At 37.9% G+C, this 26,165-nt stretch overlaps 1 protein-coding gene across 1 annotated transcript in view; it reads right to left on the bottom strand.

Moving 5' to 3' along the window:
* Cdh6 (cadherin 6) overlaps positions 1-26,165 on the bottom strand; it is a 134,339-nt gene that overhangs the window by 38,294 nt on the left and 69,880 nt on the right. Inside the window, exon 2 of the mRNA XM_048368535.1 lies at positions 17,662-18,026. Within this exon, the coding sequence (XP_048224492.1) occupies positions 17,662-17,889 (228 nt within the window). The 5' untranslated portion in view covers positions 17,890-18,026. The remainder of the gene's footprint in view (positions 1-17,661; positions 18,027-26,165) is intronic.

Below are 26,165 nucleotides of genomic sequence, written 5' to 3'. Positions count from 1 at the left end.
GAGTTTTGGTGGAAGGAAGAGTCAGTTCCTTCCATGAAAGTGGAGAAGAGAGCTGGGATGGAAGCAGGGCCTGCTACCTACACACAAGGGTAGCAATATTTGGTGACGACTTTACAAATGGGACTGGCAAGTTTACTTTGATTGATCAGGCTCACCTTTTAGTATATAAAAAGATTTAAGAAAAACTTAAAAACCTCTTATTTTCTCTGGCAAGAGCAGTGATAGAGCTGCTTCTGTATCCCATGTTTTCCTCCATTTGACCTGAAAAATGGATATTTCCTACCTAATACAAATAGCCTAACAATGGAGATGTCTTATTTTGAAAGAATTATCTGCTATGATTCACCATTTGGTAACTGTTCTGCTTAGGATTTAGAAAAGTAATAATACTAGAAATTTATTAAGTCCATACTATGTTTTTTTTTCTTTTTTGCCAGTCCTGGGGTTTGAACTCAGGGTTTCTGCAATGTCCCTCAGCTTCTTTTGTTGGAAGCTAGCACTCTACCACATGAGCCACAGCGCCACTTCTGGTTTTTTCTGTGTATGTGGTACTGAGGAATAGAACCCAGGGCTTCATGCATACTAGGCAAGCACTCTACCACTAAGCAGCATTCCCAGCCATACTATGGGCTTAAAAAGTAATTTTGAGCTGGGCACTAGTGGTTCACACCTGTAATCCTGGCTACTCAGGAGGCTGGTATCTGAGCATTGTGGTTCCAAACTAATATGCGCAGCAAAATCTGTGAGACCCTTATCTTCAATTAACCACCAGAATGCCAGAAATGGATGGTGGTTCAAAGTGGTAGACTGTTAGCCTTGAGCAAAAAAGCTCTGGGACAGTGCCCAGAGTTTCAGAGGGCCTGAGTTCAAGCCCTATGACTGACAAAAAATATTCTTGGATCTTTGCACTAAATTCTATGTACCTTTATTAACGAGCTATGCTGTTTTAGTGTTGAGTTTCAAGGATCTATTGAACTTCTTATTCTTAAAACCCATGGAATAGTGACATTTCATTCTGGATACTGTTTGGATCTTGTCCTGTTCCTTGTATGATGTTCGTACGATGTTCAGTAGCACCTCCAGGTCCTACCTAATAGATGCCAATAGCACCTTCTCAAATATGGCATCAAGAAAGTTTCCAGATATTAATGAATGCAAACAAGAACCCAAAATTGAGAGTATCCATTCATCCATCCACCCAAAAAGACTGTTCAAAAGATTGTTCAAAAGATTGTTCGGGTAATCTTTTCAACTTCTCAATGTGTATCTTGATGCTTTTAAAATACATTTCACTAACGCAATAAGGAGCTCTGCATTTCAGAACCAGAGATTCTGTATGGCCTCTCTCAATTCCATTTTTATCTACTGTTAGATTTAAAAGCCACTGAAACACACACTGTGTTATGTGGAGGAGAATTTCTGACAAAGTGCTAACACCAAGAGGATTTTAAGTCAAACGGCAGGAGAAATCGATTAATTTCCCTTAACATTTACCTTCTACACTCAATACCTTGGGTTTAATGTCAAAAGTACCAGGCTAACTATTAAATGAACATAAAGTGAGTCCTGTAATAGTCATGGTAGTCAGGATTGGGTCTCTTAAATAAGTTCCTGTTCTCATTCCCATAACCTGATACTATGCTACCTGACACATCTAAAGGACTTTGTGCATGTGATTAGGGAAGGGGCATGAGATAGGGACTGGATCACCAAGGTGAGCCAGGTATAAACTCAAGGATTTCCTTGAGGCAGAGAGCTAGAGGAAAGTTAAAGTCAGAGAAGGAACCATGATGTTAAAATCAGAGAAGGAGAAAATTTGAAGATATCATGGTATTGGCTTTGAAGACAGAGAAAGGGGTTATAAAACTAAGGAATGTAAGTATGCTTAGGAAGCTGGACAAGGCAAGGCAACTCATTCTCCCTGTCACCTCTGGAAGGACATTTTATACGTCATGAAACCCATTTCCCACATCTAATCTTGAAAACTGTTAGAAGATACTTTTATGTTGGTTTACATCCCTATAGTTGTGATCATTTGTTACAGCAGTAATAGAAAACTGAAGTGGTAGTTCCTCATCTCTGGAATTCAAGGTGAACCTAACTTTATATGGTCCTTCAAGAAACTTAGTGGAGGGAAGAAAACTCTCACTGACACAAGCTGTGTGTCAGGTTGTGCAAGAATACTTTGTGTGTCACATCAATAAAACCTCACAATGACTCCAGGAGATAGTCTTTATTTCCTCCTCATGTTCTCAGATTAGGAAAATGTGGTCAGGGAGATTAATTAATTCACTCCACATTAAAGGTAGAGCCAGAAATTGCCCCTTGACCAGACCATCTCCAAACTGTAGGCTTGCTCTCAACGGAGCATATTGCCAAAGCAATACTCCCCACAACAACTATAAACATTTTTGGATTCCTTGTATTTATTATACTAAACTCCAGGCTAAGTTATTTGTAAATTCTATTGGCACAAATGATACAAACTGTAATAGATGTTATTGTTCACTTGGGTTTTTATAAATTAAACAAATGCCTTTTTGGTTTGTTAACTGCGTGTAGTTATTCCCCCCAAAAAGGCATTGTTTACTGCCTTGTGCTTGGCTTTTGATGGCCAAGGTCCTTCTTGTCTTGGCAGACTGTGGCATTAGTCTCAGCTCCTGCTTAGTCTAACATTTTCATTTTCGAAAGCCAGTGGTAAATCATGCCGAGAGCCAGAAACCCAGTCAAAAATTGATTTAGTAAGGCATTGTAACTCACGGGCTATAATCCTACTTTTTATACTTTACAGTGTAATCTCTTCAGCAATTGCTAACTCTAAGAACACACACACTCCCTTAGCCACCTCTTCCTCCTCTTTGATATTTATGCCTTGGAGGAAAATATTAAAATATTAATAGATAAAATGCAGACATTTGAGACCTAATGGACTTTTTCCAAAGTGTGGTTTTCTCCCAAGTATGTTAGATTTGTATTCTTGCATGTTGACTGCCATTTGGGATCTAAAATGTTAGAACTCTGTCTTTATGAAACAAGCAGGTAGCTTGAAGAAGGGACTCTTTCTTATTCAAATGCACAATTCTCAAGCATCCTGAATGGTGCAGAGTAAATTATGATTTCAAGAAAGTTCATGACCTGCTCAAGGATATACTGGCAAGAAGTTGTAGGAAAGAAGATTATGAGTTCACTAATTAGGTTTTCTTGCTTTGGAACTAAGATGCCTTAAATGATTCCTTTTCCCCTCCTTTTAGGTAACATGAAGTTATCAATGAGTAGAAATGGCCTGGTGGTTACTGCAGGGAAAGCACTCTCTCTCTCTCAAGGTAACACACCGGAGTGCTCTGCTCATTGACCTCTGACTTCTAAGCAGTTAGGCTGTTGTTTCAGTCCTCACCATGTCTAGAATACCCCCCAGCTCGTTATCAGCTATGGTATCAGCTATGCTTCTCTGCAGGCAATGACCCTGCGGTTCCTGAGCCTGTCTGGGACTGTTTCCTCTCACACAAAAGAAACAATCAGCAGAGCAAAAAGACAGCTTACAGAATGGGAGGAAAAGCTCTACCAGAAATTTTCCCAACTGGGAATTCACATTTAGTATAAAGAACTAAAAAAAATTAAGCAACAAAAGCAAGTAAGTCAGTCAATAAATGAGCAATGAAACGGAACTTTTTTTGCCATGCTAGGGTTTAAATTCAGAACCTCATGCTTATATGCAGGTGCCCTACCAATTCAGCCATACCTCCAAGCCTTTATTGATTTCAACACAATTGGAAAAGGGTATTGCTTTTGTCTAGTCTGTCTTGAGCCATGGTACCCTTATTTATGTTTTCTGCATAGCTAAGATAATGGGTGCATACCATAGAACCCAGCTTTTCATTGGTTAAGATGGAGGATGGCACTCTCACAAACTTTTCCTTTTTTGGGGGTGGGGGGCAGGTCTGGCTGCAAACCAAAAATATCCTGACCTAAGCCTTTTATGCATCTGAGGACTATAGGTGTGAGTCACTGTTCTTGGCTTTGAAAGGTGTTTCATATAAAGACATACAAATGATGAATACATTTATGAAATGCTCTATATCTTTAGACATCAGGGAAAAGCAAATCAAAATTATATTGAATAACTGTCATCATGAAAAAAATAATGTCAAGATTGAAGGGAAAAGGAACCCTTACATACAGCTGATGGGAATATAAATTAATCTATCCACTCTGGAAGCCAGTATGGAGATTCCTCAACAACTTTAAAACAGAACTTCCACATGACTCAGCTGTGCCATTTCTGGTATCAAAGTCAGCTCACTAAAGAGGTACTTGTATCCTTTTGTGGCCATATTTGTAACAGACAATTGATATAATAAGCCTAGAGGCCCATCAATGAATAAATGGATAAAGAAAAAAATATAGAGAGGTTTTACTTGGACAAAAGTAAAATGCAATTATATCGTATGCTGGGAAATGGCTGAAACTAAAGATCATCATGTTAAGTTAAATAAGCTAGTCCACAAAAACAAGTATGCAATCAAGTGTTTCTCTGGTATTTGGAACCATAGGGCAAAAAACAGACAGTAAAGTAAGAGGGGGGAACTACTAAGGAAGTAGAAGAGAAAAGAGGAAGAGGGGTTAATAAAGAATAATAGAGAAGATGAGTATTGTCTAAGTAAATTATATGCATGTGTAGATTGTTATAATGAAACTTTGTATAATTAATAATGTATAGTTAATACTTCTTGCAGGACATTCACCATCATTGATGTTCCATCCCTTTACCACTAGAGAAAGAGTCACATGAAGTAAGGAAGCTATCTATCTATCATTTACATCTATAATCCACTTACATATATTATCTATAAATCTGTCTACAACTTTCTATTTATCATCTGTGTACATTTATCATCTACTTACATATCTATCTATCTATCTATCTATCTATCTATCTATCTATCTATCTATCTATCTATCTACCTACCTATCTATTTTTCGTGGTACTAGAGTTAAAACTCATGCCTCAAACTCACTAGGCTAGTGCTCTACCACTTGAACTTTGACTCCAGTCCATTTTCATCGTTTTTTAAAAATTGGGGGTCACTTTTTGCCTAGGCTACCCAGGATTGTGGTTCTCCTGCTAATGCTTCCCATATGGCAGGAATGACAGGTACATGTCACTGTGCCATGAGTTTTATTTTTAAGATGGAGTCCTTGAAACTCTCCCAAGACCTTCCAGATCTCAGCCTTCTGAGTAGGTAAGACTGCAGGCATGAGTTACTGTAATGGCTTCAGGTGCTTATATTTTATAATACATGAGGATAACAATCAAGCAAACTGAAGTCGTGAAGAACTATTTTAAAGAAGAGCTTTATTTTCATGCCCTCCTGTATGTTTTTCTTCTAAGTTGTGCTGAAAAGTAATAGAGTTAAGAAGAGATTATCCAGAAATGATTTTTTCCTGTGAAAACTCTGAATATGTTGATTAGAAGATACAGTTGATTAAAAAAGAGAAGTAGCCATTATATAGATTTTTTGTCCCTACATTATCAAATTTCTTTCTAAAGCTGTTTTTGTGTGTGTGTGTGTGAAACATTGCAATCAACATTCGCAAATTCTAAGTGATTTTTATTTTACTAAACTCAGTTATTATCTTGGGAATTTTAGTAAAAAGAAATTTGCTGCCATTGACTGACTTTTTCTTATTTTGTTTCACAATTTCTTCTACTAAGACTGTAAATATATCAACTGATTTTTATTTGTTAAAGTCTTAGAGGAACCAACTTTTATGATTCAATGTTATTATTTGCCATATATACATATTTTAATTTTCTTGTTATTTTCTACACATACAACTGTGCTGACTTTCATTTTTCTGGTTTACTCTAAGAAAGCCTGAGTTTTTTTCCAGTGGAATTTGTGCAATTTTGATGTGAAATTTCCAGTTAGTTTCAAAGAAGGACTATTCTAATAAATGTGATTTGTATAAAAAAAGTTTTTTCTTCTTGTTTTTGTGATAAACTTCTGTTTTCAGTTTTTTTTTCATTCTCATATTCTCCTTCTGCCAATGTTCACTTGAGACAAACAGTTAAGCCTGGCTTTCCGCATAGATAAAAGCACCTGGAAGCAATGATGTCCATTTTTTTTTATGTGCTGATTTCTCAAATCTGCAATAATCTTATCAGGTTAATATTTTTACTTGAAAATAAAGTTTGTTTCACTTTAAATTTTTTTATCCCCAATATATACCTAAAATAATATCAATGGTTTGCACACCAAAACATTCCATCTCGAACTGGCTAAAGTTAGTAGTGTTGTTCTGGGAGCTTCAAATTGGTTAGGATGGTGGGTATTAACTGTTTTCACTTTGTCCACATACACAAATGGTCGCCATGTGAGCAACAGATCCATTAATTAGCTTGATTATAGTCATCACTTCACAACATAGATGTTATTAAGACCTCACATTGTCACCTTACTATATATAATTTTTATTTGTCAGTTATACTTCAGCAACGCTGGGAAAAATGGGGGTAGGAGGGATGTTGGAGATAATGAGATGGATTTTCATCTTTTAGGGTCATTGTATCTTAACTCCAAACACATTTGGCTGTCTCCAGTGGGAAAGTCTGGGAAATTATGATGAGTAAGACATATAGTCCGGGGTTTTGCAGAGTTTACAAAAATATAAGTATTCAGAAGTATAAACCTGATAGCTAAAGTAAAATGGAAAGAGCAGCCCAGGGAATGAATACAAAATACAGCTCAATATATTTAAGGTCAAAGTTCAACCTTAAATGAGGAATTAATTATTTTGCTCTCATGAAGGTGAAACCTTCAGGGTAATTAAATAATCAACACTAACTTTCCCACAATAAGACTTTGGTTCAATAATAAAGAGATTATGATATTAACTTTAATTTAACTATCAGCACAAATCCAACTTAAAACATTATTGTACCCTAAGTGTAAGATTCAGTTTTGGAAGTGCTGGTTGCCCTAAACATTTTTGTTGGAAAGCAAAGCCCTAAGCAGACTCTAACATTTCCTGGTAACTGAAATAAAGCAAACCCTGAATTACAATATAATTGGGAAGCAGGATCTACCAAAGTCACTAGATTCATGGAATAGTGTCAAGAGGAGTGTGTGTCTTATTTTTATTTTGGCCACAATTTTATATTATTTTGCCCTCCGGTTCTATTTTCATACACTCAAATAAGCTACTTTGGCTATATTCACTCTCTCCATTCACTGATTCTCTGCCATTGACCCTCTCCACAGAGCCTGTTTTACTTTCTTGTCATTATTTCCTTTTTTCTTTTCTGTATTTATTTTTGTACTGGGGTTTGAACTCAGGACCTTTTATGTCTGTATTCATTGTCCCACAGGGTTTCACCATTTCCCAGAGTTTTTTTAGTTATAGACATAGACATTTGTGTATATGGGGAACTGTATTTTACACATTCAGTGCTTGGAATTGGCTGCCTTAGCTGCACGGGTACCATCTTTGTCCTTGTGATGTTTGACCTCAAAGAACCATGAGGTCACCCTGGTGCTCCTTTCTCTTCATTTTTGCATTTCTTGGAAGAAATACTTTCAGAAAGAATACCGTTTTTTGTTTTGTTTTGTTTTTGCCAGTCCTGGGCCTTGGACTCAGAGCCTGAGCACTGCCCCTGGCTTCTTTTTGCTCAAGGCTATCACTCTGCCACCTGAGCCACAGCGCCACTTCTGGCCATTTTCTATATATGTGGGGCTGGGGAATCGAACCCAGGGCTTCATGTATACGAGGCAAACACTCTTGCCACTAGGCCATACTGTTTTCCTTATACCAATCTTGCCCCAGCTCTTGACTCATAAGTACAGGATATCCAGATCCATTCTAGGTCTTTCTGTGTAAACACTTACTTAATCCTCCCTAAACAATTCTATCACCTTCCTTTAATAGCGGAGGGAACATGTGGGACAGAAAGAGATGAAGTATTGCCTTGGTAGTCAGTGCTGAAGCTGGGGCTCATTGTCAGCCTATGTCATCAACAGATACTCTATCTAGTAAATAATGGTTGAATGAATGAAGAACACTTTTTCTCCAGATCTATTTTAAAAAATGCTGTAGCTGAGATAACTTCTTCAATTGCCTGCTTAACTCTTATCTTCGCTTCCTCTCATCAGCAGTAAATTCCGTATCCAAAGGGATATTTTGAGCTTTTTGTTACGCCTTCAATACTGTCCTAAAATATTTATTCCTGTATTTCACACAAAAGCATATTATATGCATTTTAATCTTTCCAACTGTCTATTTTTTTCTTGTGCATATATATTCTCTATGAAGGTAAAACTGAAAGAAATGTTTTTAGGACATTTCTTATGACAATTTTTTTATTCCATGTCCATAATTTCAGATTTAGTTCCTTACATTGGCCTTTTAAAATACTTATTACTTTTATTCATTTATCAATATTGGCAATAAAAATCATATTCTCTTATGGGGAATTCTGTCTTCTCTTCTTCAATGCCAGATGGAAATGCAGGTTTGCAAAGAATAGTGATGCATTTATGACACTTATGACAATTACATTTCATTGCGGTCTTGGTAATTGACAAGGTAAAACCTATAGGAAGGTAAAGATTGTTACCAACAATTTATACTTCCACAAACAACGCCTGCCTTGAAGGTCTAGGCACAATGGCATCTTACCATAGTGTTTATATCTGATGCAGGCTAGCAAAAAAAAAAACCCTTATAAAACTGTGCGTGGTTGTATTTTTTATTTTGTCTTGTTTATAATAGGTGATTGCAACTGTGAGGAATGAATCATTTAATTTTGGCTAGAGACATGGGGGCCTCTAAAAGTTCAATTTGTAATTTTGGCTTCAATATGACTTTGGCTTTTCTTATCAATTAAATTGAAACAAATCAAAACAAACCTGGTCTGAGAGTCTGACAGTTGATTACAACATGTTTGGAATTTATTACTTGACTTTTGAAGTAAAAATGTAACCAATTAAGAAGTTTGATTGGAAAGATATAGAAGCTAGAATGCTGACATTCTGAATATTTATATTCCCCTCCACTATAGCCAAAAAGTGAAGAACTTTTGGCGCAAATCAGATATTTACATGATTTGATAATAGCATTAAATTAAAAGCAATCAATAAAGGAACACTGAACACTTTCTTGAGGATTTGTTGCATAGAGCACAGAGCTTTCTGTGACCTGCAACAATCTCTAGCTCTGTTTAAACTATAGACATTCAATAACACCACCAGAAGCAAAAGGGTGGTTTGGAGGTGTGACTCAAGCAGTAGAGTGCCAAACCTGGGTAAGAAAGTCAAGTGAGAACATGGAGCTCTGAGTTCGAGCCCCGGTACTGGGAGGTTAAGAAAAGAAAAAATAGAAAAAGGGACCTAACTCTTAGCCCTTCCTTGAAATTTACTACAATCTATCCATTCTGTTCAAGAGTATGAATTCAACAAGAGGCTCCAGGATTCCACTGGCAAAATGAAATTGGGTTTTATTTAGCTTCCTAAATATCACTCTGCTTATTCCATAGCCTGGCCTATCAAGCAGTGGCCTTCGGGTTCCCGATCGTGGCCAGACATTCTAACTTTTCTGCTCTCCACATGAATGCCTGTCCATACAGGGAAGTTGGAGAGACAGAAAATTGTGGCTGCCCAAGACATTTCCTTTTCATCAAGTAGCAAACTGAAGCTTTCATCATTAAGAAAGTGAACTCAGTTGTTCAACTGTGGAAACAAAGTGAGGATCACTGCCAATATTGGCATTTGCAAAGCTACTTCTTGAAACACTTTTTTTTTAAAAAGACCATTCACCTAGATTCTGATGGCTCACAACTATAAATGTAGCTATTCAGAAGGCTGAGATCTAGCAATTGAGGTTTGAAGACAGCCTGGGAAGGAAAGTCCTGGAAATTCTTATCTCCAACTAATCACTGAAAAGGGGGAAGTGGAGCTATGACTCAAGAGGTAGAATCCCCACCCTGAGTGAAAAAGTTAAGGGACAGTGCCCCGGTCCTGAGTTCAAGTCCTAGGACTGACACCAAACCAAATAAAAAATATCATTCAGTGGGTGAGTATATGCAGTTATTCTCTCTACAATATGTCTCTAACAAGTCAAAACATAAAAATGTTAAGTGACTGAGCATTAAATTTAAATGATGATGAAGAAAGTCATGCCTAAGGCACTTGCCTGATGTGGAGAGAAAAGATTATTACAGGTCACTGAACCAGAACAGAAGTTTAGAGAAGGTTATCGAGAGAAAGTAAAAGACTTTTCAAAAAATCATAATGAATGAAAAGAACACTAACTGCACATCTAATACTGAAATGTTCCAGTGCTCCATTTTGAATATCACTGATGTATTCTAGAAGTTATAACCAAGAAGAAGAGAAAAAAGAATGTGCTTAATAATACAATTGTATTTGTATAAATCTTAAAAAGTAGTTTTTAAAAACAATTTTTTTTCTGTCTACCCTTGGATTTCATGCTGTAAATTCTTTGTAGATATTCATAGTATTAGGTAGAATTCAATCACTGGATGACAAGGCATGTTCGGTGTCTATTTTTTTCTTTCATTTGTGTTTCAAAGTGACACTGTGTAAAAGCAGCCACACAGGAAATGGAAAATGATGGAATATTTAGGTGAGCAGTCAGTCAGTGGAGTGTGATTGCCAATGTCCTAGCAATGTTAGGCCTTGGAAAGAACAACTTGACTTCTCTGAGCCTTTGTCCACGAGGAAAACAAGGATATAAATAACACCTAGTTCTAGTCTGTTTCCTGTTGCCGTAACATAATGCTGAAGACTGGTAATTCACAAAGAAAAGAGGCTGGCTTGTTTATGTAGGCTGGAACTTCCAAGAGTGCAGACTAGAGCTTCTCTTTGGCCTCTGGTGAAGACCTTGTGCTCTTCCAACTCAAGAAGAAAATGGAAGGACAAGCAGTTGCTTTTGGAAGTGAGAGGATAGTGTTTGCAACAACGAGCCCAATTTCATGATAACTACATGAATGTATCTCTTAAAGGCTAGCCACCACCTCTCAACCCCATTACACTGACAATTAAATATCAGCATGGATTTTGGTGGGAAACAAACCACATCCAAGACCTCCTAGGACCATTGAGGTAATAACGTACAGGAAGTACTCCCTGCTTCATCTGGACTCAGTCATGCTCAGTTCTGGTGAAACTTTTGCTGCAGGATAACAAAGGTTCAGAGAGGCTCCGAATCACTCATCATTTTCCTGCCAGGAAGTTTCTATCCTGGGCTTATGCTATTTTCAGAAAGATGATGGTACTATGGGAATACAAGAAAATGGTATTGTCACAGCAAAACCATTTAAAAATCTATTGCTTCATGTTTATTGCTCATTACTAATTTTATAGGTGTATATAGCTGACAGTTTTTTTATGGGTTATTAAAACATTACTCTCTATTGAGAAAGGTGTCTTGGCACTGGGTAGATATTACTTTCAGATGCAAGAGAATCTGTGTGTAGTGGTGGATGCTTATAATCCCAGAATTGGGGAAGTTGAAGCACGAGAATCATTTGTGTGAGGCCATCTTGGGCTTTATGGTAAGACAATGCCTTGAACAATAAAAGGTAACTCAAGAGAAAGCCATAATAGAAAGACCTACCAGACAGCTTCTCCATTACTTGAAACCCTCCATTCCCCAAAGGAAATAGCACCAATTGTTAAACAATGAACTTCAGAAAAAAGCATGGACAGTAGAATCACTAAATTCCCCACACCTATATCTCTGGATATGCAGCCAGAAGTAAAATCATCTTGAGTGTTTTCAATGGAGATTTGTCTCATGTGTATACAGTATGGAAGGAAAAGAACACAGGGTAGATAAAGTGTAGACTTTGCTCTGGGCAGTCTCACAATACTATATAAATCTTTGCCTGAAGTTAGGCCTACTCCAGAGATTTCAATATAGTCATCATAAAGAAAATCCATATCTATAGCTACCTATTGTCTTTTAATATGAAGTGTAATCTTAAGACTATATATGAACCATCACCAAGGAATTGCTATATTATCCAAAGCCATCTGGAGGGCTAGAAAGCTTCTGAAAAAGGTAGACTCTCAATGCTTTCCTCAAATTTCCCCATTAAGCTGACCAAAGCCAGAGAGAACTCAAGTCCAGTCTATACCAAAGCAAATGCTCTTTCCTTTAGCTCCTCGTGCATTCTCTGTCATTAGTGAGTCCTTCACTTTCTTGATAATTCAATCTTTAAGTCTCTGAACTCTTTCTCTCCTTTGACGTCCACATCCAATTAACTGGGATGTCCTGGCAATTCTCACTTTGTCCTGTGACCTGACATATGCTCTGCTTTAAGATGGGCTTTGGTACCATTGCCTCATCTAGTAAGCTCTGTTGAACCTCAAGACTTCTCACCTAGTACTTTGTGGTTGTCCATTTTAACAGTGAACTTGTTACTTTGGGTCATTTTGATTGGCAATAATAACCTCCTAGCATTACAGTTCTTGAATTTTGCAACATATTACAGTAATCCGTACTTGATTAAAACCCAACAAACTAAGAATCTCTAGAAAGGCAAAGCTCAGATGAAGTAGTTTTTTTTAAATAATTACTTATTTATTGTCAAAGTGATGTACAGAGGGACAGAGGGGTTACAGTTTCATACATAAGGGAGTGGGTACATTTCTTGTACTATTTGTTACCCGATGAAGTAGTTTTAAATGCAGCATTTCTCAAATTTTAATCTGTCCACAGTTCACTGGGAAATCTAGTTAAAATGCTGATTCTGCTTCAATAAGATCTAAGTGAGCTGGACACTGGTAGCTCATGCCTGTAATTCTAGCTACTCAGAGGCTGAGATCTGAGAATCGCAGTTTAAAGCCAGCTCTGGCTGGAAAATCTGTGCGGATCTTATTTCCAATTAGCCAGCAAAAAGCCAGAATTGGATCTGTGGCTCAAGTGGCAAAATGCCAGCCTTGGATGAAAAAAAAAACCCTAAGGAACAGCACCCAGGCCCAGGCCTTGAGTTCAACCCTAAGGACTGGCATACAGAGAGAGAGAGAGAGAGAGAGAGAGAGAGAGAGAGAGAGAGAGAGAGAGAGAGAGAGAGAGAGAGAGAGAGACAGAGACAGAGAGAGAGACAGAGAGAGAGACAGAGAGAGAGACAGAGAGAGACAGAGAGAGACAGAGAGAGACAGAGACAGAGATAGACAGAGACAGAGATATTTGGGTGGGGCCCACTTCAGTAGTTTAAACAAACTCTTATGGATGTTGCTTAGGCTAAAGCAGTACAAAGCAGTGATGAGTTTCAGAAGAAAAATTGTATTCTTCATATCATCTGTATCTTTAATATGGTAAAGCTCTCAAATTGTTACCTGACATAGGAGCCATTCTTTCCATTCTGTTTTCTGTACTGGCTATCACTATTTCAATCATAGAATTGTTGAGATTTTCTCTTTATTCAGAATTGGGTTCATTGATATTTCACCACCTTTATTGTCAGTGTCACATTCTCTCTTGTCCTCACTTGCTCTGTTCCGCATGGGTCTTACTGGCAGGAGAGTACAGTGGGAGGAAGAGGTGAAGACAGCAAGGAGCAAAGCCCCCTGCCTTGCCTGTGCTTCAGTTTTAAAGTGGCATCTCTCCTGTTCATGTCATGGCAACTCCAGCCCCTGGACTCCATCTTTAGACCTGTGACCTGAGATTCTCCCCTTGCCCCCCACTTCTTATCTGGACACACCTCTTCTTAATTTACTTGCTATACCATTGCCCTCATGACTTGCCCCAAGTTAATGCACACAAACCAGCCTAAGCACAAATATAAACAAACAATAGTAGTAGAAAATATTTCTCTTTGACTGTAAGTACTCTACTAAGTTACTTTTCCGCACTGAATGCTTCTGTCCTTCCACGGGCTGAAATGATCAGTGTTTTCAAACTGAGGCAACTAGGATAGGCTAGCGTGTCACTTAGTAGGATTGATAGAGCTCCTAGAGATTCTCTTAGCCTATATGACATCCTAGATACAGTCCAACAGCGTCTAGAGCAGTCTGGGCTCCAGCAAAAGACTCACTAGGAAATACTTTAAAATTTCCCAGGACATACTGCAACTTGTGACTTCCCTCAGCCATTGGTGAATTCCTAGTTCAAGGGAGTTCATAGATTCTGCAGCAGGTGGCGCTGTATTCCTTTGATGATGTCATTCTTAGTTTTCCACAGTGACTGTGATTAAGAAAATAAAATCATAAATAGAAAAGAAAATCAGGGCAGTGCAAAAACTAGTGTGGAAAAGGAAACAGGGGCGGGAGAAGGTGGGGAGCATGATTGAGAAGTTGCACCATGTTTAATGTATGCACACATGACTTTTGTAGGTGTAGGGGGTAAGATAGAAATAACCTTTTTTTTTTTTGCCAATTTATGTGTATCATTAAAAGTGGTTTCTAAGTTGTTAGAACAGAAATACTTATTAAGTTGTTTGAGTTTAACTAATACATGGATCACCTGAGTATTACTCTTTGCCCAAGGCCACTGTGAAAAAAGATCTCATAAGCTGAGAAAACATTGGCTTGAGTCTAATTTTTCTTTTGCCCTTAAGTTACATTTTTTAAAATTCTAAGTCAGTTAAAGGTGGACCAGCTTATTGCTATGAATCAGGAACAGCTCCATTTTTAAGTTCTTTCTCTAAAAGAAATCTATATAGTGCTCACACTGGAGTTTGAACTCAGGACTTTGTGCTTGACTATTTTGCTCAAGACTGATGTTTTACCACGTGAGCCACATCTCTACTTCCAGCTTTTTTTTCTGGTTAATTGGAGATAAGAGTCTCATGAGGTTTTTTTTTTCCCCCAGGCGATCTGGGATCCTCAGATCTCAGCTTCCTGTGTAGCTATAGTATCACGGGCATGAGCTACCAGCATCTGGCTAAAACAGTATAATTCCTTAGAAAGACTAAATCCAAATAAACACCAGGAAACAGGTACTTGAAAGAGGTGGGATAAAACCAAGGGAAAAGGGGGGATAGATAAGTAAGGAGAAGAAGGTGGGTAGAATGCAGTGAAACATTTAGTGTCTATCCTAAAATTTTAAGAAAAGTGAGGGAGTAGGTGGTTTGGGAAGAATGGGAGAGAATGTTGAAAGGGGAGGCATTGATCAAGACACATTATGTTGATAAACTGCTTTGTTGAATGTCAACTCCTTTGTACAACTACTTAAAGATAATAAAAATAAAGATGAAATTAAATGTTGACCATTTATTTTTATTTTTATTTTTTTTGATTTTCATACGTTTTATTTCAACAGATAGTAATTGTATTCTATTTATGTGGTAAAATGTGCCAACCCAATACATGTACATGAAGTATAATTATCTAGTCAGGTTTACTGGCATAACTATCACCTCAGGCATAATGTTGACCATTTAAATTGTAGAGTTGAGAAAAGGCTGTATCAATAGACTGGCAGTTCCAGAACCCTTCACATAAAGTGATTGCTGGTTACATGGTGATGGATTATGACACCCACCATCATTTCCCTGGACTTCTTCCTTTCTCCAGGTAATATTCACTCATGGGAGGGGGTGGGGGGAGGGAGAGGTAACAGAGAAGAGCAGACAGTGGAGAGAAAGGGAAATTTATGCAGCGGTCAATAAAAAATATCCAGAGCCAATGAGTTTAGTTTAATCTGGGCTTGAGACAGGACTTTGCCACCTTCCCTTTCACTTTGCATTTATTGAGATCTATTCATTACTCTTCTATCTGTCAGCAACGATCTAATGGCCATTATCCCACCTCAGTCCATCACATCTTTATTTAATAGAACATATATAACAGTTTGTTCACCAACATCAGTTACATCTTGAGATATCTACCATGTGCCAGTATTAGTGTCTGCCTCACTTAAACAAAGCTGTAACTCCACTAGTGAGGTACTGCTTGGTGAATTTTCTAGACAAAGGAAATAAAGTCTGGGAAGGGTCATAACCCCACCTAGCAACTGGAAAGCAGATAAATTTTGGGATCTTCTCGAGGTCACAGTTTGCAGCCTTGCCCCCTAGCAATTTTAACCTCCCCTAATGAATTCCAATTGTGAAATTGATTCGTGTGTGTGTGTGTGTGTGTGTGTGTGTGTGTGTGTGTTCCCTACTGTAGCTTTAGCTTCTAGTCTCCCGAAATACCGTGGACTTTCTAAAAGAATCTGTGTTATTATTGATGTAAAATAGTACCACTGTTTTAGAAGAAGAGCAGAAAGAAAAAAAAAAGAACAGAAACACAAGGAAGGAAAACAGGATTTTGAGGAAGCACGTTTTAAATGCTAATCTTTTATGGCAATAGGGCCACTTGTGTTATAAGAAGTGCCTTCAATGACAGTTATCCTCCTGTTAACACAGTGTTATTCCAAGTGAGGTACAAGTAAGTTAACCATTTTTTCTCAGTAGTCACACAGCATGTGAGTTTCAGAGGAAATGTGGCCAGGTTCTTTGGGAGACCTGCGTTTATGGTTACCCCTTTATAGAATGTTTTCTTTCCTACTTTATTCTACATTAATAATTCACTTCCCTTGGAACCCTGCCTGGCTACCTCAGCCTAAGCCATGGTTGGCTTCCTGTCATTTATACTGGTAAATACTTACAAGAGAATATTTGCACACAATTATTCAAAGATATTTAATCACATTTTGCAGTATGAACACACCATCCTTGGAATCTGCAAAACTTTTGTTGTCTATCTAATATATCTTTATGTTGGTGTTTTAAAATTATAGCTGAAATCATAAGCGAAGATTTCTTTTATCATCTCTATTTTTATGTTTATTGTTGGGGGTCGGTAAGGGATGTGTGACAATTATTGTCTGTATCCATCTCATTTTATTATGAAATTTAGTTGAGTCTACAAAATATGAACTAGCCAGAAAGCATGCCTGCCTTTTTCTTTTTTGTCTTGGCAGCACACAGATAATCTGTAGCAAGAAGTGAGCTGAGGCTTCCCATGACAGTTGAGCGAAACCGCTTTCTCTCTCTGCCTCAACTCTAGAAATCTGCAAGGCTTGTAAGAAGTGGTGCCTCCTCCCCCAGTCAATAAAATAAGATACGACTTACAAATAGCACCTTCACACAGTCATTTTTCTCCTTTGTCTACCTTGCTACAATTTAAAATGCTGGGACTTCGTTAGATAATACAACAGTGTAAATTAAACCACAGAGTGGATTTTTTTTTTTTCCTACAAAAGGTTTCTTTTGGTTCAGGGTAGCAGAGTAAAGAAATAGTTAACTTGAACTTGGCTGCACGACTCAGAATATTTGCTTTCAAGATGAGGAAAAGAAACTTTCCTTTTTATACTGCATAATCACTCCATTGCTATTTTTAATACACCTTACTTTGTAGAATAGCCGGACCCTGATTTTTTTTCAAGCTAAAGTAAAAAAAAAAATTAAAGGAATTATGATAATCCTGCATAGATGGTTGTGGGTATTTCATTTTCCACCAGAGAATTTTCTCGTTCTTTGTATGTTAACATTTCTTAGTTTTTTTTGTTAGTCCTCTTCCTGAAGCTACTCAAGTGAGGAAAAAAAAAGTCTCAACCAGATAAGCAACAGGAAGAACTTTCCTGTCTATTTATTAGAAGTAACTTCTTCAGGCTTCTAAGTCCAGAATGTCAAAGCATTCATAGGAACCTTACCTTGCCCACGTACTGATAATCCGACCCAGTATATTCCTCTAGGAGAAAGAACTGATTCCACATCCAGCTTCTTTTTGAACGGTTCAGCTCACTTTTGCTGTTTGCGGAGAGCTCCAGGGCCCTTTTCTTTGCTGGAAAACCACTAGTCCTCTTAGATAATGGAGTTGAGAAAGTTGGGTAGGGCTGTCCAACCCAAAAGAGCAGCAAGAAGTAGCAGTAAGTTCTCATGCTGAACGGCTCGCTCTGGGAGGCTCTCTCTGTGTAGTGACTGCCTCTCTCCTTGGAATGCTTGTTTTCACTGCACAAGATCCAGCCTCATTCCTCCTTTCTTCTGTAATGTTCTCTGCTTGGCTCTCAGAGGCTATCTGGAAAGAATAATAACATATCAAGCATTTTTAGAGATGCTTAAAATTCAGCGTTAGAGCAAATAGGCTGGAAGAAGCGGACAGAAATTTGAATAGCAAGACATCAACAGAAAAAACGTCAGCTATCAGTTTTGAAATGGGAGAAATGATCTTGTAGATATATGCTGAATGGAACGTACATGCCAAGCACCAAAGTGCCGTTTTGCTCTCTTCTTTTCTATTACTTAAAGAAAAATATCCTATTTTAAGTAGGAGCATTGCGCTAGGTCAACATGCCAGAATGGATTATTTCACTCATCTTCTACTTCGGAATATGTGGGCTAAGATCTGGTTAGGAGGAAGCAGTTTGTGTTTCGGATCTATTTGCATATTTATCCTCATGAACAGGTCTAAAGCAAAGAATATCACAGACAATTTAAATCCAATTGAAAGTAGATAATGTTGCAATTGTGCTGGACTGCATTGAGCACCTGTGATGTGCCAAGCACGAAGCAAGGCAGATCTTAGCCTTTCCTGCAGTCTTGGCTTGAGATGAAATAGCCTGGGTCAAATAAGGTTGGAAAAGACCTTCTACCTTCTTTTCAGAAGGCAGGTCTGCATGCTGGAGGTTCGAAGTGCTGCTTTGCATGGATGGAAATGATCCTATATTTAATGCAGAATTCTCCAAACAAACTTGACCAGCAATTTTTTTTTTCCTTATAAGACCCTAAGAGGATCAACCTTCCAGGACCAATAACCTACAGTTAGTATTAGATGGGGGAGGGGTTGGGTTGGGAGGGATAAGGGAGAAGGGTGACATGGGTGACATCAAACAAGAGGCATTGTACTTAGAAATTGATTTGTTGAATGATAACTCCTTTGTACAATTACTTAAAGGTAACTGAAAAATAATACATAGAAATGTAAAGGAGATGGCCAGTGGCTACTCAGAAGGCTGAGAGCTTAGGATTTTGGCTCAAAGCTAGTCTGGGCAGGAAAATCCATGAGACTCTTAACCACAATTAACCACCAGAAAACAAGAAGTAGAGCTGTGGCTCAAAGTGGTAGCGCACTAGCCATGAGCAAAAAGAGCTCAGTGACAGTGCCCAACCCTTGAGTTCAAGCCCCATGACTAACCAAAAAATAAAAAAAAAAGGAGAAATTCTACTCAAATTTCTTTAGGATTCTGAGAGTTTATTTCTAACCTTCACTTATAAGAAAAACCATTAAGCATGTATTTTAAATCTGGTCAGACAGTTTCTATGTAATTGTCACAGATATATTTGCAAGTATCTCAGTAACATCAAGTGTAAGATCTTCAAAAAAGTCAGTGATTACACATGGGGTAATTATTTTCCATGACAAATATTAACTACAAGAATATAAGTTATTATTTTAAAAATCTGTGAGTCAGAGACGAAGTTTACTAGCTTCTAAAGCTTAAGTCATATATGCTTTTATATCCTTCCTAGATGTTGCCACATTTCTTTAACAAAACACTAAAATACCTTTGTCTTCTATTTGATATGGAAGAAATATTTTCTTGAATAATATTAACAAAAACTAAAAAAAGTACTGTAAGCCATACATACAGTTAAAGAAATGTTTTAGATGACCTAAAGCAGAGAATATCAGAGACAAGTTTAGATTACCTTAGGTAATCAGTCTTCTTTTTTCCTAATTAAGAAAGATTAAGATTTTGATTTTTCTATTATACAAATGTGCATGTGACCAGGAATTTTGGTTTTTAACCTCAGCGATGAATAATTATAGCCATCCCACATTTTTGTGATTGAAACCTTTCGGTTGGAAGGTAAGTGAAATATTTCCACGTATTCAACATCTGAAAACTCCAATGCCATTATTGTGCATCTTCTTGACAGCAGGCGGGGGAGTTGAAAATTCCACAGGTGAGTAAATTAGTACTGTGACAATTAGTCGTCCTGGAACAATGCCAAAGAACAGGATACTTGTCATGATTCTGTCTTGGCACAGGTGTGAGCTGACTGGCCATCAATTAGGGAAGGATGATTCTTCTGTCCTCATGGAGACTGGGTGGAGGGGCCTCAGAAGGCAGAGGGAGAAAGCCCTCAAAAGATACATGTGCATGTTTAGAAACAGAAATTACACTGAGGTGTGTTCAGGGGAAATTACATTTTTCTTAATTTCCCCTATTTTCTATTTTTTACAAAGATGAATCCTGCAGTGGTGAATGATGGACCTGCTGTGGCTCTCGGTGTGTGCTCTATCATGCTGGCAGGAAGAGGGATTGTGGGAAGGGCAGGGTTCGTGTTCCCAAGGCTGGCTCCCACAGGCCATTCACAGTAAAACCCACGCCTGTGGGTGTTGTATGCAAACTCTACAAGCTGTTCCCACTTGAATATTAAATATTAGCTCTTTCTTCATATCACAGATACCAAAATGTCAAGTATTTCATTTTTCTTAGTTGGTAACGAGCTCTTAAAGTGATGCAAATTTAAGCAGTATTTGTTTCTAAGTATGCTGTAATGTGGGTTTTTTTTTTTTTTTGCCACAATCCACTGTTTCTTGTATCAGTTTGACAGAGTGAGGCCTTCTTCAAAAAACGGAGTCACTAAATGACTGACACACTCATACATGATATGAATTTATTTCTTTTTTGGGGGGTTGTGGGGCTTGAACTCCAGGCCTGGGTGCTGTCCCTGAGCTCTTCAGCTTGAGCCACAGCCCCACTTCCAGAGTTTCATGGACTTTCCTGCCCAGGATGGCTTTGAACCTCAATCCTCAGATCTCAGCCTCCTGAGTAGCTAGGTTTATAGGTGTGAGCCACCAGCTTCTGGCGGCTTCTTCTCCTTCTTCTTCTCCTTCTTCTTCTTCTTCTTCTTCTTCTTCTTCTTCTTCTTCTTCTTCTTCTTCTTCTTCTTCTTCTTCTTCTTCTTCTTCTTCTTCTTCTTCTTCTTCTTCTTCGTCTTCGTCGTCGTCGTCATCATCTCCTCCTTCTCCAACCTTCTCTAGCTGAGTGTTAGTGGTTCAAACTTACAATTCTAGCTACTCAGTAGGCTGGGATCAAGATGACTATATTTTGAAGACAGCCCAGAGGAAAAAGGTCTTCGAGACTTCATATCCAATGAGCTAACAAAATGCCCAACTGGAGGAATGGCTCAAGTGGTAGTGCTACTAGCTGTAGACAAGAGGGTAACTGAAAACCAGAAGCCAAGCCCTGAGTTTAAGCTCTTGCATTAGGAGAGAGAGAGAGAGAGAGAGAGAGAGAGAGAGAGAGAGAGAGAGAGAGAGAGAGAGACAGACAGACAGACAGACAGACAGACAGACACAGACAGGGAGACAGAGAGAGACAGACAAGAAACAGGGAGACAGAGAAAGACAGACAGAGAGACAGAGAATGAGATCCTCTAAACTGGGGAATAGAGAACTTATCAACTTATCATTCTCATATTTAAAGTTTTGTAGTACTGGATATTTGAGCTCAGAGCCTCATGTTTGCTTGCTAGGCTGATAGGATATCACTGAGCCATACCTCCCGCCCTGGTTTTCACTGGTTATGTTAGGATAGTGTCTTGCTTCCCACCTGAGCTGTGATCTACCCACTTCAGGCTTCTCTTGTCACCTTTGTGACAGCAGATGCATATCATTGAGTCCAACTTCTTTTCATGGAGGAGTTTTGAGGATAAAAAAAACAAACAAACAAACTCTAGCTGTCCTTGAACTGTGATCCTCCTATTCTTAATGTCCCATCTAGCTTGAGATGACAGGTGTATATGACTGTACTCAACTATGGGTTGAGAAGGAGTTCTGTGAACTTTTCTGCCTGGTCTTCTGCTCTTGGCCTTCCAGGAAGCTAAGTTTTACTGCTGGAAGCCACCTAACTCATTTAATATTTTTACTAGGAAGGATTGCTTGGTGGCTAATGGCAGTCAAATTGGCTGGGTTTAAACCTGGATTCTGCAGCTTAATCTCTATGAATTTGGGAAAGTTGCCTAATCTCACTCTACCTCAGTTTCCTCTTGTGTCAGTGGAGATTATTGTAATATCTACCTCACAGGGAATTGTAAAGATTAACTGAGTCTTTTCATGCAAAAACACTTAGAACAGTGCCTGAGACATAGAAAGGTATGGAGAAGCATTAGTGATTACCATTATTACTATGATTTGTATTGCATGTGTACAATCCATCTATTATACACTGCAAACATCTGCAGAGGGAGCTGAGTTCCCTTTAGGCGTAAATAATTTTTAAAAAAATTGTTCAGAAAGCATCTTCAAGCAAGTCAACTTCTTTTAAAATTCAAGAACAGAAGCACTTCAAAATCAGAATGAATTCATTTGATAATTGTTTTCTTTGTGTAGACTTCAATTGAACATTTAGCAGTAATAGTACGGAAACAGAGAAGGCAGAGAGGCCCCGTGTTTATCACCACTGCTGGCACAAAAGGGAACAGGGCAAAAGGAAAGTTCACCACAGGACCAACACATTCATAGAATATATGTGGGGTTTTTCCCCTCTTTATGTCGAGATTTAAAAATCATCTTTATTTTATTCTGGTGAGAGAAATCCTCTGAACTCACTTCAACTTAGGCGTTTTGCCTTGTATGAATAGTACTGGCAATTAACATAAATGACACGATTCTCAAGTTATAACGCATAAGAATCAAATGCAATTAAAATGAATGTTATTTGCAATTTAGATCATACTTAATCTAAAAACACGAGGTGTGTAAAAGAAAAGAACATTTTCTCAAACATGCAAAACAAAACCACCACCACCACCCCAACAAAACCAGGATTCAAGGTGTTGGGTAGTAATGAGTTCAAGCAAATGAAAAGGGCCGGAAGCAGGCAGCTTTGAGATATCACTATAAAGAAGAAGCCATCAGCAATTGGCCAGCAGCAATCAAGTGTGGAGTGGAAGCAAATGAGAGAACAGACAAGGAAGGGCATACATACACACTGATTTGAAAATGGTAGGTGTGGCCAATCAATCTGGAAAGAACCAGATTGGCTAATGGGGGGGGGGGTAGGAAAGGTAAAACAAAGTAATGCCCTACCATGTTTGTTCCCTTGGCCCAGCTTCCACTCCCTGCTGGCAGTAACTAAGCAAAGCAGTTAGGAAGCATAAACAAGTCTGTAATAAAGTTTAAGTTGAACTGCCTATCTACATCCTATGAGAGTTTAGTGGAACTATGGTCTACTTCGGAATTTCATTTTGTTCGGAATCTGAGTTTTGAGGGAGAACTTTCTATTTCTTACATTTGTATGCTCTGAAACTTAATAAGCAAAAATAGTTAATAACCAGGCAACAATGGCCCTTACCTATAATCCTACACAGTTTGAAGCAAGTTCTGAATCCGGTAAGGCAGGAAAATCCATAAGACTCTTACCTCCATTAAAAAAAAAAAGGTAGAGCTGTGGCTCAAGTGGTAGAGTGCCAGCCAGCCTTTAGCAAAAACGCTAAGGGACATTGTCTAGGCCAAGTACTGATGCATGCACACAATACACACACACACACACACACACACACACACACACACACACACACACACACAGAGAGAAATGATAGTTTGAGTAACAGAATCTTTTTTCAAGTACCTTTTTAGTGACATGTACATGCAAATTTAAATGTTTCTGGGTTATCTAGCAGGGCTTCCATAATGTTGGTAATTGCACACTCTGAGAATTTATTTGCTTGGCAGGCAGCCTAGTATATGTATTTTGTCACAGGAGTACTTGGTCAAGTCCATGATTCATTCATGTATGCCACTTAGGAAGAGCCTGGACCTCATTAGTTCAGGTTTTACCAATTTAGAATATATGATAATTAATACAGAAGCCGGGTTGATGTTTTCCTTTGATTAGCAAAGCTATTTCCTTAGACTTTGGGGGGAACTAATAGTATAACAGTACTTCCTAGAGTGAGAGGACAAACTATAATGCCATCAAATTCCCTAGAGCACTTTGGAATCACCACCATTCATAAATAATTAATATGTTAATTATAACATTTCTCCATTGATTGAACCACTTCACAGTAATTTGTGTTTGATAACAGTTTGAATGACTCAACTGTATTATTTGGTTTGGAAATACTGCTTCTATGTCTCTATTTACAGACAAACAAGTAAATATTAGACATATTTGAAGGCAATATAATTAGGTTAAAATTTTAGAATTGAGACTTACTATAATTTGTTTCAGTGTGTATACTGTTCTTGATTAATTCTAATCAGGGCAATATTATCTAAGCTTATAAATTAAACCAATCACAGTTATTCGTCAATATGCAGAGCCTTAACTTTGTCACTGAAGGGAAAAGTAAGCTTTGAATAACACAATGTTGGTAACATACTTTAACCACTGACCACAGGAAAAGAATGTTTAAAATTCTATAATGAAATGATTCTTCAGATAAATGGTGTTGCAAATCTACATGTGTGTATGTAAAATAGAATAATATTTGAGTATTTTTTTTTACCTTTCAGTCATCCTAACCCATTGAATAAATTATGCTTTATATATATGTTATTCAACTTATACTTGTTTACATATATTATTAGGACACAAATTCATCAACAAAGAACTCTTTTTAGTTTATGTGGTATAATGGGTCAAGAAAATGTGGTATAGATATACAATGGAATTCTATGTTTCCATCTGAAAAAATGACATCACCCCATTCGTAAGGAAAAGTAAAGACTTGGAAAAGATATTAAATGAAGTAAGCCAGAACCAAGGAAACAAAGGCTCCATGGTTTCCCTTATTTGTAATAATTAATACATGTTTAGGCTAGTTCTAGCAGAAGCTCACAATAGCTCAATAGCTATGAGCATATGACCATATAAAATGATGCTAATCAAAATGAACTCCAAGATATGGAAACAATAGGGTTCGTTTTGTTTCTGTTGCCAGTCCTGGGGCTTGGACTCAGGGCCTGATTACTGTCCCTGGCTTCTTTTTGCTCAAGGATAGCACTCTACCACTTGAGCCACAGCGCCACTTCTGGCTTTTTCTGTGTATGTGGTTCTGAGTAATCAACCCAGGGCTTCATGCATGCTAGGCAAGCACTCTACCACTAAGCCACATTCCCAGTGCCTTGTTTCTGTTTTTTTTTTTTTTTAAATGTACTGTGTGAAATTATTTCTTTTTTTCTTTCTTTCTTCTTTTCCTTTGGTTTATTCACTGTTGTCACGGTTTTTGATTGTAGTACCCTGTGTCTGATTTTTTTTTTTACCCATTTATCTGATCTGGGGAAGGAGGGGAATAACAAAATGGTGAGACAAAGGACAAAGGGTGAACCAATGCAACAGTGATACTCACAAGAAACTATGTTGGAAATGAACTTTACAACTTGTGGGAGGAGGGAAGTCAGAGGGGAAGGGAAAATGAGAGAAAACGAGGAGGGGAGGATAAAATGCTAGACAAGAAATGTACTCATTATCTTACTATGTAACTGCAACCCCTCTGACATCACCTTTGCAATAAAATAAAATAAAATTTTGAAAAGACTTGGTGCATTTCCACTAATAAAAAGAAACAGCTGGCTTTGTATCATTTCATCCGACCTCATACTTCAACCTCTAGCCAGAAATTCTCTAGTCTCACTCTTACAACTTAAAATCTGGGAAGTTAAAGAAACAGAATAGTTTATGAGGATGAATTAACCTGAATGAAATTAAGGAAATCTTGCCTCTCTACAAATAAATCTTTAAAAATGTATATTTTTAAAGAGAGAAAGAGATTCACAGTCAATTACACTTTCTCAAGATCAATTTCCCCATCACCCAAAAGGCTTTCCTTTGAGTAGGTGACTACCTGCTGTGAATCAAAATATTTTTTATAGGACATGGCAGATCATCTACAAGTGGTGACAGAAGGGTAGCACCAATTTAAAATGTTTGGTAGGGATTTCACATGAAGTCTTCATTTCTAAACCCCCATTTCATTTTTCTGTAAATGTCAAAGTCAGTGTTGAGTAAAATTGGTTCCGTTTTGTGTGTGTAATGAACTCCACTGAAATGTGTCAAACGGCTCTGGCACCTCTCACCATGTAGCATTTCTCTTGTGCCAATGAATCATTATGGCAACAGCCATCAAATGATGCCCATTTTTTTTGTAAATGTTTATATTTGTGGATAATATGCCAATCTGTTTGCAAACGGATGCATTC

The sequence above is a fragment of the Perognathus longimembris genome, chromosome 19 (assembly GCF_023159225.1).
Source record: "Perognathus longimembris pacificus isolate PPM17 chromosome 19, ASM2315922v1, whole genome shotgun sequence".
In the NCBI taxonomy this organism is placed as follows: Eukaryota; Metazoa; Chordata; class Mammalia; order Rodentia; family Heteromyidae; genus Perognathus; species Perognathus longimembris.
The sequence above is the reverse complement of the archived record's forward strand: the minus strand, read 5'-3'. Positions and strand labels throughout refer to the sequence as shown.